We start from the raw sequence: 12,646 nt of genomic DNA on the forward strand, positions 1-12,646 counted from the left end.
TAATGATTATAAATATAAACGCAAGTACATACTATATTTCATTTATATTATTTTTAAGGTGTTTAGTATTAGTATTAAAACGATTAGTTTTTTATAGTGGCATGGGTACTTATTCTAAACGATAACAGCTTGTGCCATAACTTTGGCAATGCGTTGCTGTAAATTAGTGGGTTTAAAGAGCTATTTACAGGTAAAAGTACAATTGCAGAAATTGCGTATGCTATTGGAGGAATCACCAACCCTCCCATACTCAAAAAGGTCATAATACAAATCGGCAGCCAGCAGCACATATCAGTAGCTATTAAAATACCAATTCTTCGTTGCATTTTTCTTTGTTTTTTTACCCGTTGTTCTTGGTTGGAAATTTTCGACAAGGAGCCAAAATAAATGAACACATACGCTACGACGATGTACATTAGTGCAACGAAATTAATGGTTACAATGATAAAGGAATATAAGTTATTGGACGGTCCGTCTTCTTGTAGTTTATATAACCTGGGAATACACACACCATTAGAACTGTAATATCCAAAATACCCCAAAATACTTGGTGACATTTCCGGGTAGTTCGTATTCAAATAATAATCCAATTCCTTTAGATTATCAGGCACTGGAACGGTAGAATTGTTAAGTTGTGTTATCCTTGTCGCAAAATAATGAAGTTCGTCGAACGAAATTATGTCAGTGAAAAAAAAACTGCTGCTTGATATTAGCATTCCAGTCACCATATACGATGAGAAAACAGCAGCTAGCGGTAGCAGAGAAATTGTAAGGGAAACAACCCATATTATGACCAGACAAAGGAATAGTTTTCTTTTAGTAATGTATCGCGAGTTTATCGGTTGAGAAACCGAATATAATCTATATGATGTTAAACAGACTAAAGTTAGTACAGACGCCTCGCTTGAAAGCAACGCTACGACGCCAACACCTTCACACATATTACTAGTTCGCCATAATTTGTCCCGCTGACAGTAGATACCAGAAAACTCCACTGATTTTGAACCAATGGTTAGCAAAACCAGTCCCATCATGAAATCGGCAAAGGCTAGGTTGACAATTAGTATTTTGTTAACAATTGCCACGTTAGATTTGGTCGCGTTTTGTACATCTCTTAAACCTTCTAATATAGATTTAAGTGTATTGATCGCAACAACAGAATTGCCAACCAAGGAAAACAGCGCCATAAGCCAAACAAGAACGCGCAAAAATGGGTCTTTAATTAATTCTTCCAACGAAGAAACGGAGCGGTCATAAAATGAACCTGGTGGACACTCATCAGAGTTGTCAGTACAATCAGGTTTCCCGTCTAGAACATTTCTTCGCGGTATAAACATCGGGTTTCCGTTTTCACAGTAGAAATGGGTTTTATTTGAGCAAGAGGCTTCATCTGAGCCGTCTATACAGTCTGGAGGATACTTTGCGTCACAAACATGTTCTAATGGAATATTTGAAACAGTTTTTTTGCCTGAAAAAAGTCAAAAAATTTAAAAATATTAAAGTCTTTTTTATACAATAAAATTGAATTTAGTTTAATATTTTACATAGTTATAATTGTATAAAAATGTATGATTGACTTAACTTATGCAAAAAATATAAATTAAAAAAAGGGGCTTTTTATTTCTTTTTTAACATAAAATTCTTAAAAATAAAAGTCTACAAACCAGTCAACCATTGTACGTGTCCAACATCACACGAAAATCTATCACTACAATTTCTTTCATCCAATCCATCATTACATTCCACAATGCCATTGCATATAGAACGTCCAAATGCAATGTTAAAAGGCCCTTCACACCTTCTTACCCGGAAAATAAAATCTTCATTTATCCCCACAACCGAACCAACGATATGAAACTGTTAAAATAAAAAACATTTTTTTAATAAAGTTCAATCATTAAATATTTATCTTTTATACTCAAAACTTTTTTAATGAAAAAATGTTTTTTAATTTTCCCAAAAAAATTTAGACCCTAATATTCAATAAAATGTTGTTTTCAATTTTTGTTTTTCGGAAAAATGTATATGCAGTCAAATAGTTTTTAATAAAAGGGGCAAATGAATACTAATATAGCTTATAATTAAAGTACAATTAAAATTTGAAATAATTTGCATTACATTTAAATTGCATTACATTTTTTTTCTTGCTAATAGAAATTCTTAATTTTCGATTTGAGTTTTGGTTGGTTTACACTACAGTTATACTTAATTTAAACTTACGTCATGTTCCTTAATTTGTTCACAATATGGATGTGGGTTAGAACAGTTAGCTCGCTCGCTACATTCATCTTCAAATTGACCACATTCAAGTTTACCATCACACCTACATATTATTTCATGTTATAACTTAATAATGATAATACTCAAGAATGTCTTTATTTACAAACGACATAAAATTACCTTGTTGCGTTCTCTGGATATAGTTGATTTACAATATGCCTGATATTTAAAAAATTGATAGCTTGATATTCGCTTTCGGATGGGACATTGCAAGTGAAATCTTGCGTCGATGTTATTCCGACTGTGTCTTTTGTTTGAAGCCCACAAAATCGTTCGTCTAGGTTTGACATTGGGCAGTCATTTTTACCATCACATATACTATTCATCTCGATACAAAGATTTTCTGTTTTGCAGAATAGTTGACCTTGTGGACACTGGTTTTGACATTTAGAGAATTCGTTAGAGGAAGAACAAATATTCAAACACAACTCGTCCACACTGGAATTTCCAGAACACAAACATTCATCTGAAAGATCGGGACAGTCAATTATTCCATCACAAACCTGTCTATTGGCAATAATTGTTTTTCCGTTAAGGCACTGAAAGCATTGAAACGTACCGTTTGTATAGCATTGATCTGATTCATCGTCGCATGATATATAAGAATCATTTAGAGTCCATTGTGGAATAACACAGTACAACCTCTCACCGCCAGCGGCAAATCGATTCCGGCTGCATTTAAATCCAGGTGTAGAGGTTATGTCGTCCCGGCGGTTCGGACAATCAAAGTAAGCGTCGCAAGAGTAGTCGTACAGAATACATGTGTTTAAAGGGTCGCCTGGACAGCGAAACATCCTGGGTTCTTCACAGCTTTCAATTTCGTCACTACAGTCACCGCAGTGATCCATTCCATCACATCTCAAGTATTGTGGGATACACCTACGGTTATTGTGGCAACGAAATTCTTCATCTGTGCAAGTTTCGTTTAACGGCATTGGCATTTCATCGCTAGCGTCTGGACATTCAGCTAGATTGTTATTTCTCCATAAGCGAGGAATACAACGTCCTGCGGATAGACATTTAAACTCGGTAGTTAGGTTACAGTTCAGAACTTGTTGTTCGTCTATTGCATTGCTACAATCAGCAAAACCATCCAGCACCCGGTATCTTTTAATACATTGATTTCCGCAATCGAATTCATCGATATTACAGTTAATAGACTGCTGCTCGTCTAGCCCTGACACACAGTCTTCAACACCATCCATAACCCACTCTCTAGGAATACAGTGGCTCTTTGGTACTTTTTCACATTGAAACTCATCTTCCATGCACCAGAAGTTTTCAATTTCTTCGTCGGTGTTGTCTTCCACTAACTGTGTGCTACAGTCTGATATACCGTCATTTACTTTCCATCGTTCTAGACATTTAAGGCTTTTCCGGCAAAAAAATTCTAGAAAAAATAAATGTTTTAACAAAAGATGACAGCTTAATAATTATTTATGTACCATATCTGCGGCGGGTAACGTTTGTTGCTATTACCTTTGTTTTGTCGACACGGTAATCTAAAACTTTCGAAAAAGGCGCAGCTAAATTCCGTGTTCATTAAGCTTCTTGGTACGCATTTCTGAGTTACTCGGCACTGAAATTCGTCGTCCGTACATCTTACTGGGCCTTCAATTATAATTTAAATACGCTTAACTTTTTGATCAGTATATTTTTAAGCCTTTTTTAAGTATTTAAATGACTGTCTACAGCAGTTTTTATTGAAGTTCAATGGCAGAATGTGATGAATTAACTGTGCCAAGTTAGGGTTGAGGTGTTGTTGGTTATTGAAACTGTTAACACATTGTTTTAACTTACTTGAGAATTGATCAAAAGGTTCGTCACACGAAAAGGGCAAAATATCTCTAACGATATATCGTAATAAACATTCACCAGTTGATTTACACCTAAAGTAGCCATCTTCTGGCCTACAGGCTTTCAAAAGCCGCTTCAAATTCAAAGAATAACCTAAAATTAAAACACTTTTTTTACTACCTCTAATCTTTTTTGTTGCCGCTGCCTTTATTTTATATTCAACTTGACTTACCGTAATTCACTATGAATAAAAATATGACGATTTTAATCGTAGGTTGGTACCACATATTAATATAACTTTTTTGAATTACAATTAAAAACATTATGATAGAAAAATAACGGTAGAATATGGAAGTTACTTAAGCTCGTGCCATGTGTATTACTATGACCTTATAATGTAGGATATTACTAAACTATCATGACGTCTTTAAAACACCAAAAATTACTTTTTTTTCGATATCACTTTCTTATTCAAACTAGTAGGCAAATTTTTTCCTAAACGAAAGTAATTTATTTAAATATATGTGGAATTACGAAAAAATAGTGATATTAAAATTAACAAAACTTTTTACTACAAGAAATGTTTATCAAAATTAACATTAATAAACAGTTTTATTTCTCAAATTTAAATATAATACAATCTATAAACACAATATATCTTATAGCAGAACATATACAAAAGCTTAAACATACAAAGCACATATAATTTGACATTTCAAGCAGACTCTAATATATTCTATTAATATCAAATATTTTTTACACAACAACAGACTGATTATTAAGAATAAAATTATTCTATTTTTTACATATTTTGAATTAACGTTTTTTCTCAAAAATGCCACTTCGTTTAAAAAAAGAGTGGGTTGGTTGGATATAGAAAACAGTGAGTTGGAAATTAAAAGTGGTTTGTACTGGGAGTCATATCACTGCCAGTGCACGGTTTATAACTTTAATCAGGCGATGTGGTTTTAAACACATGTAGAATAACATTGGCTTGGTGGATTAGCCGATTTGCACTTACGTATACCGGTACCTCACTAAAATAAAAATTAATTTTTGTTAATATTATTTTTTATCATTATCCTCGATATGAAAAAATTAGACTTAAAAACCTTAACATAAAGCAACACCCCAACCCAGACTTGAGTTGCCTTCGGAATTTTGGGATATTTTTAAATATAACTACCCGATAATTAGAAGCTACTGATTTAGTGTTGGCTAATCGTTTATAGCGCCTTACTCGAAAATGCTACAGCATAAGACCACCAGGGATTGAACCCACGGCCTCATGAAGTAAATCCGAGTATTAATACAGTGGATTGTAAAGTTTTGCTTTTCTGTGTTAAACATACCTTCCGTCTCGGAAATAGGACTTTAGGGTGTCACTGAAACTTTTTGAGGACTTTACAAATTCTTTCTTTTGGTAGTCCAACATCTAAAAATAAAAAGGGGTTTTAACATGACAGTATATCATGCATTACTAATTGTTAAATTTTATCAAAATCAAAATGCTAAAACAATGTCATTACTCAAAACAGTAAAAAAAATAGAAAGGTCATTTTGCATAGTAAATTTTCTTATAAGGCAATTGACGTAAAAATATTTTAAATCATATGACACCATGTGTTTTTTTATTGAATGCCATCATTTGTTTGTTTAGTTAGACTTATTAAACAATGATATGACAACAAATGATATGACTTAAAAAATAGGCAATAATTAAACAGCTTAAAAAAATATTTTTGATGTTATAGTTACGTTACTGTATTTAAATTTAAAAAAAGGTAAACAAATTTTTTAAAATTCAAAAACTTTACTTACTTTTCTTTTTTCTCTTTTACTGTATCGCTTAAAAACATCATTCACAGCTGAAAGTAGATTCTTAATTGCACTTGCGATATCTCTAAAAAGGGGTAAATAAAAAATAAATTCTTAAACCAAACATAAAAAATCTAATCATAATAAATAACAGTGTAAAGAAAAACAAATTAAATACATTTTAATGTTTACTTTTAGTTTCCTTATACTCAATAAAGAACAACATTACACCATTTTGTGATATATTTTACTAGTAACAAAATTACACATCTATCTATATATATATAACGTAACTTAGTGAAAATAAATATATATTTATACATATGTATCTATGTTCAATTTAAAGACTTAAATAAAAATCTTGCAGTTTGTGTTGCGTGGGAAAATTGTCACAGACCTAATTATATTAGTTGCCAGTTGTGACTATATTATGACAATTTAAATGCAGCCTGCAAGGTTGGGAATCGGCTGGAGTATAAATAGGCAATATGCATTAAAAACAATTATTTATCTAAAATGTTTTACTTAATTGTTTGTAAAAATCGGGGTCGATCTCCCATTTCATCTGGAATTCTGGCAAGAATATGTTTTAGTTTTTTTGCCTGTTCTGTCAGTTTAACGAAATCTGCATCGTTGCTGTTGATGGAGTATTCTAACAAACATAAAAAAAGTGTTTTTAAATCATACTATACACATATTGATTTTATTAAAGAACCATTATTACCTTGAGTATCTTGTCTTGACATTCGCAGCAGACTTTTAGTATAACTGATTTCGTTAGGGGCTTCTTTTTGAATTATTCCATTTAACAATTCTTGTGTAAAACCTGGTATTGCCTTTTCAGCCTAGATGTTTAAAAACAATATTTGGTTTGCTTGTAGTTTATGATCCTTTTAGAACCGTTAAAGAAAAAAAAGATATTAGGCATGGTTTATCATAATTTAAATTGATAAGAAGCTATTGTTATTTATATAGTAAAATATAATTTACAAAACTATCTATAACACATACCTCTGTAAAAGCGATCTTTAGTGATTGTACTGTGTCTGCATCATATTTTGGCTTTAACTAAATACAGAACAATATTACAAAAAATGAAATTTTAAATCGTTTTTTAAAGTATATATTAATAACTTATATTCGACTAACCCCGTCTATTACTGGAAACAAACCGATATGTAGTGGAACAGAAACAACAGATGGATGCATGGTGTTGTTAGAAGCAGAAGAACTTTTAGCCATTAGATTATTTACCATATAATTATACACTAAAGTTTTATGTCAACATTACAACACAACCGATTTCTAAAAAAATTTGAGATATTGTATACAGTGAAAATACTTGAACTATTGTCTAAACACAATTAAAAAAGTAATCAAATACAGAACTCTAATATGTCCACACAATACACAGAGTTTAATATACCAAAATTAAAAATATAAAATAACACTATATACGATTACAATTACATAATACCAATAAAAATAAAATAGTGCAAACATGTTTTAAGTGCTACAATTAGAAATTTGGCATAAAAATGTGATATTAAATATTAAAGGTAAAAGCACAATTATAATAAGCTAAATGACAGTTTTGTTTTATTCAAACAGATATAAATCTAGGACGGTGCAAACCGAAAGCTTCCCAATTATGTCCGCCTCTCAACATTTGCCTTTTAAGAGCCTCATATGGCATTTTGTAATGTGGAATACTTGGACTTGAAGGTTTGAAATCAGGTTGATATCTTTCAACATACTCCTTATGAACAGGCTTAGATTGATAACTGGTAGTTAATAATTTTGATGCTTTGTGATTTAGTGTAGTTGCTGCTGGAATAACACCGCTAATGCTATGTTTCTTCGGACACCTAGGCATCGGTTGAAACAGGTTATCCTCATCTGAGAACCCAGATTTAGCTTTTCTAAGATAGTCATTACTGATGCTGTAACATGAGCTGTTGTTGCCTTCATTTTTTGCTTGAAATAAACTTTCATCTACTGAGGAAATAGGACTTACTTTAACATATGTATCACGAGATCTTCGATTTTCTTTTCTAAATCGAACATTACTGGAATGAGTGAATAAACCACAGTTCATAGGACACTTGAAGTATTGACGGCCTCTAAAACAGCCATTATGTACACCTAAGGGGTATTCTAATTCCACTCCAACCCACTCTCCAGGTTCCCCATTTAAATGCCCTTTGTAGCGAATGTGTCCACATAAAATGTGACGTTTATGGCGGATTTCAACATACTGACCAACAACAGTATTTAAAAACAAAACCATTTTGATAAACTATCTAACTGTACAATAAATTTTTAAATTTAAATTTCTATTTAAAAATATTATAAATATTGTAAGCTTAATTTCAGATAAGGTAATATTTAGATAATAGCGTTTGGTATCCAAACGATTTTGCCTTTTTCTATATTAAAAAATTCGAGACAGTTTGCCAACTACGTCATTCAATAAAAATACATATAAAACCATGGTGCTGAATTATATAATCTGACTTTAATTTCATTTCTTAAAACAAAAACAATCTTTTTAAGTACATTTATTTGATTTTCGTTAATTTTAATAGAACATAAGCGCAAGGAAAACACAAGAAATTGTCATTTACCCTATAAAAACATTGCTAATGATAACAAAAATATTATTTCTGACGTCGATTTCTGACGACGAAGCCAAATAATGCTATACAACTCGACCAAAAAAACGGCAAAACAAAGTTAGATAATTTAAAGCGTGTAATTTAAAAAATGGAGAAAGCTAAAGATAAGTCAGCTGCCAAATGTTTTATTTCAAGACTGCCGTCTGTATATTGCTTACCTTTTTAACATTCTTTTGGTTGCCGCTGCCGGTTGTATATATTAAGTTCGGAAACGTGCACGTGATAGACTGTAATTTTATAAGTCTGTAAGTTTTATTTAGAAACCGCGAATCAAGTAAAGCGTTTTCAGCAGTTGGATTTTTGTTTCTTAATACTATTTAAAAAATAATGATCATTTTTTACCACAAGGTAATACTAAACAGGTAACGGTCGTATATTGTTGACTTATTACATTATAGCTTATATACGTCACATGATATATCAAAAGTTACACATTGGCTATGGTTTTACGTACCATACACAAACTAATATATAAAACACCGCAGACTATATGTTTTAAACAAGTTGAAACATTTAAAGGAAAAAAAATAAATCACAAAGTCGAAAAATGTTTAAAAGGTAATGACACAAACGATGTATTGCATTATTTTTAACGTTCAAGTATGCGTGAACGGTAGTAGTCAAAACGTAACATTTTGTGATGACTGTCAGACCAACGACCTGACAATAAAACCTTATAAAATATGTTTTATAATTATGGTTTTACGTTAAATATACGTTTTGTTTATAGAATATTGTATAAAATTTGATAGCAACCAATAAGTAAGACAGTTATGGACTTTTAATTTTCATTTTTGTGTAAGCGGCATGCCCTGCTGTGCTCATTATTTTTTAAATCGTTTTTCGCTCTTTTTTCGTTGGTTCTATATTGATAGGAGTCACAGTGCCGGTCTAGCAAAGTCGCCTTTAAAATTATTTTTCTTTAAATTGTTCTGCTCTGTTTGCGATAAAGTGAGAGGAAAGAGAAAATGAAAATCTCGCAGTGACGTATTTTGGCGTGTAGTCTCTAGCCAACATAAAAGCAGTCTCTCTCGCCCCGAGTGTTTTTTGATGTATCGTTTAACGTGCTTCGCGCCGCGAGGCTGTGCCTTTGTGACTAGTATTCTAGCTTGTAAAGATACAAACTAAGTATATTAAAGTGCTGTAAAAGAAGGGATAAACTCGTTTGTTTAAGCTAAAGTTCCGAGAGTTACAGCATAAAATAATGGTCGCTACTAGAAGCGACAAATAGGCATTTTAGTTTGAAAGTCTGACGGTCGATAACGTTATATGAAAAAAGAACCTTATTGACCAAACTGTAAGCCTGTATACGAATGCATAAGCAGACGAGTAAGGTATGGGGTGGTGGTGTGTCAGGGGTTTAAACTTATCTACAGAATTAAAGGGAAACAAATGATATTTTTCAAAACAGTAGGTAGTAGCTCAAATGTCCTTAAAAAGTGTCCTAGAAACGTATTACGAACAGTGTACACTATTACGTCGTTTATGATGAGAATTTAATTAATCAAAAAAATACGAATATTTAAAGCAAAGCAGGAAGGGTAAAATTTATATAACATTACGAAGTTTGTGTTGATAACTCCTTTGCCCTTAAATTGGGGTATTTTTAAGTTGCTGTTTTATATGTATAGTAAACGCACGACAGGTTTGTTATGTGATTGCCAGATTGTAGTTCATTGTTTTAAAATATGCGCCATCAGGCCATACAGTTATCTCATTGCAATAGCTACGAAAGTTAAGTGCTGTACGTGATATTTATGCGAGATCAAAATTAAAACAAAGGTTCCGCTATATTAGCTTATTGTGTATACCACCAAAGTTTATCTATACATGTTTTGGTGGGAAATTTTATCAATGGGCCATTTGCGTGTTGGTAACGGTATTGTAAAATCTAGTTTTTTGATGAGCACTTTACACGGTCACTAGCGTTAACGTATTTCATGTTTGTCGATATACGATTTTGTTTGAATCCTACCTTGAAAAACTCACATTAGAAGTTTCACGTTACATGCAGACATAAGCGATTAAACTGCTGATAAAACTGAATCAAACCAATCTATAAATAACTCACCGCAAATGTTGGTTTGATTTCATTACGCTTTGTGTAATTTTTGGTCTAATTTTATTTTAAAACACTATTTTTATTTGTAGTATCGTTAAGTAGAATTCAGAAACGTTAAAATGTGTGTAAATTAATTTTAATTAGCAGAGATTGGTTAAAATAGGTTAACACGCTCCATTTTGTAGTATAGAAGAAAAACGATCCCACATCACGCTAGTTGTCATTTTTTTAGATTTATTAAACCTTAATTTATGATTCTAATTTTTTGATGTGTCATTTTTTATAATATTTCTGATGTGCTATCATTTCACTACAATTAAAATATTTACATTTTTGTGACTAGTTGACTACTTACTATCTGCTTTACTATAAATTATTTTTGAAATCCTTATTTTACATTTTATTTATATATATTAAATAAAACGTATCACCAATATAACTTTCAGCACTCTACTTAAACTTTTGTCTTAATTTTTAGTAGTAAATAGTACTTCTTATGATTGTTAAAACAATAAAGATAAAGACCATATTATTGCGCAACACAAGATAATATTATAAACATCCAAGATGTCATTCAAAACGTGGCAAAAAGTCAGAACGTCAGAACAGCAGAGGCTGGTTTTAGGTCACCGTAAACAATAGTTAATTGGGTAATAAATAAGGTTAATACTTGGTAAAATTATAGTTAATATTTGGTTAAAGATATAGTAGTCTTTTAGTATGGACAAAACTGAATGTTTGCCGATTGCGTTGCTGTCTGTTGTGTTATGCTATTAAGCGTTTGCCTATCATGGTTAAGGCCTAGCAATTTTAAACCTTTAAAACTTAACTGCCAACTATACATAAAAAGAGGGGGTTGGCTAGCTAAAAATAGTAAATCAGAAAAATTCTTATATCTTGTGCTCTTTGGGAGCCACTGATTACTAATTAATCAAACAACGCATTTCTATTTGTTTAACCAGCGTAGGCAAACTGTTATTAAAGTAAAACTTTTTTTTTAGTTGTTACGCGCATGGAAATATTTTATCACATCTGCTCTTTGCTAGCTGGTTTGTAGTGGTTGCTTGCCGTTCTGACAGCAGGTTGTTGTTAAACATTTGTTAATGTCGGACCATTTGTAGTTTAAGGACCTATTTTGGATTTGAAAAAGTTTTTCCTTAATAACCTATCAATATGTGTATGATGACTATCGAGTTTGGGTAATGGTATATATATTTGGGCTAATACTGGGTTAAGGCGTATATATTTTTTTATATATTCTAAAGAACCGTAAAACTAATGATACATTTGGCTAGATCCGTAAAGTTAACAAGTTCGCTCAAAGACTGTAAACTCCAAGTGACCTTTTATATTTTTTTATTTCATTTTTTTAAATACAAACAATACGTTATAGAGACTTTGGTAAACTATACCGTATTCATATCTAGCCTGCGTTTTAGTTTCGTATCGAAAAAAAACTCGTTTAATTGTTAAATATCAAATCTTGCTGGTGTTTACTATTTGTTAAAATTTACTCCTTCAAAAGCCCAGTGCTATCTTTTAATCAGGAATACAATTGACTTGCTGGTGCGTTACACTACTTCTTACGCATTATATTTTAATCTTAAAAACGGTGAAATAAAGTATAACAGCAAAAAAAAAAACTTAGTTATGGTTATACTCGATTTTTCAGTTGCATTTTGTATGTCGTAAACGATAAACTAATTGCCAGCTATAGTATAGTTTTATAACTTAATTTTGCAAACTTGGCAAGTTTAGCTTGTTAGGCGCAAAGGCCGATTAAACATCGCATTAATTTAAACCCGCTAGCTTTTGGGCGTTTTCTATATTTATTCACACGTTGAGATAATGTAAATAAATGTATCGGCTGTCTAGCAGACTAGGTTGTTATGTCGTTGAAATTATTATTTCTTATAAAAACAATGTTTAAATTCATCCCAATTAATCTAAATTTGTTAGATTTTAATAATGTTTAATTTTTAATATATACAATAATTTGTTTTTAGGTTGT

General features: G+C 31.5%; 2 protein-coding genes across 3 annotated transcripts; both read right to left on the reverse strand.

The window, feature by feature from the left end:
* Positions 1–83: 83 nt before the first annotated feature.
* Positions 84–4,364, reverse strand: LOC145749867 (uncharacterized). The gene is made up of 7 exons (XM_082565746.1): positions 4,310–4,364; positions 4,081–4,230; positions 3,760–3,891; positions 2,401–3,670; positions 2,221–2,323; positions 1,665–1,857; positions 84–1,468 (listed from the first exon to the last, which is right to left on the reverse strand). The coding sequence occupies exons 1-7, from the start codon at positions 4,362–4,364 to the stop codon at positions 84–86; spliced, it is 3,288 nt and encodes a 1,095-aa protein (XP_082421872.1).
* A 232-nt stretch (positions 4,365–4,596) lies between these two features.
* Positions 4,597–8,240, reverse strand: LOC145750100 (programmed cell death protein 10-like). 2 transcript variants are annotated; one of them, XM_082566043.1, is made up of 7 exons: positions 7,045–7,466; positions 6,907–6,963; positions 6,620–6,740; positions 6,421–6,547; positions 5,899–5,980; positions 5,430–5,512; positions 4,597–5,114 (listed from the first exon to the last, which is right to left on the reverse strand). In XM_082566043.1, the coding sequence occupies exons 1-7, from the start codon at positions 7,150–7,152 to the stop codon at positions 5,027–5,029; spliced, it is 666 nt and encodes a 221-aa protein (XP_082422169.1). In that variant the 5' UTR covers positions 7,153–7,466; the 3' UTR covers positions 4,597–5,026. The 2 variants fall into 2 exon arrangements, 1 of the variants encoding a protein (XP_082422169.1); XR_014283664.1 differs by lacking the exons at positions 4,597–5,114; positions 5,430–5,512; positions 5,899–5,980; positions 6,421–6,547; positions 6,620–6,740 and having other exon boundaries at positions 7,045–8,240.
* Positions 8,241–12,646: the final 4,406 nt, after the last annotated feature.

Source organism: Corella eumyota, chromosome 4, assembly GCF_963082875.1.
Source record: "Corella eumyota chromosome 4, kaCorEumy4.1, whole genome shotgun sequence".
NCBI lineage: Eukaryota > Metazoa > Chordata > Ascidiacea > Phlebobranchia > Corellidae > Corella > Corella eumyota.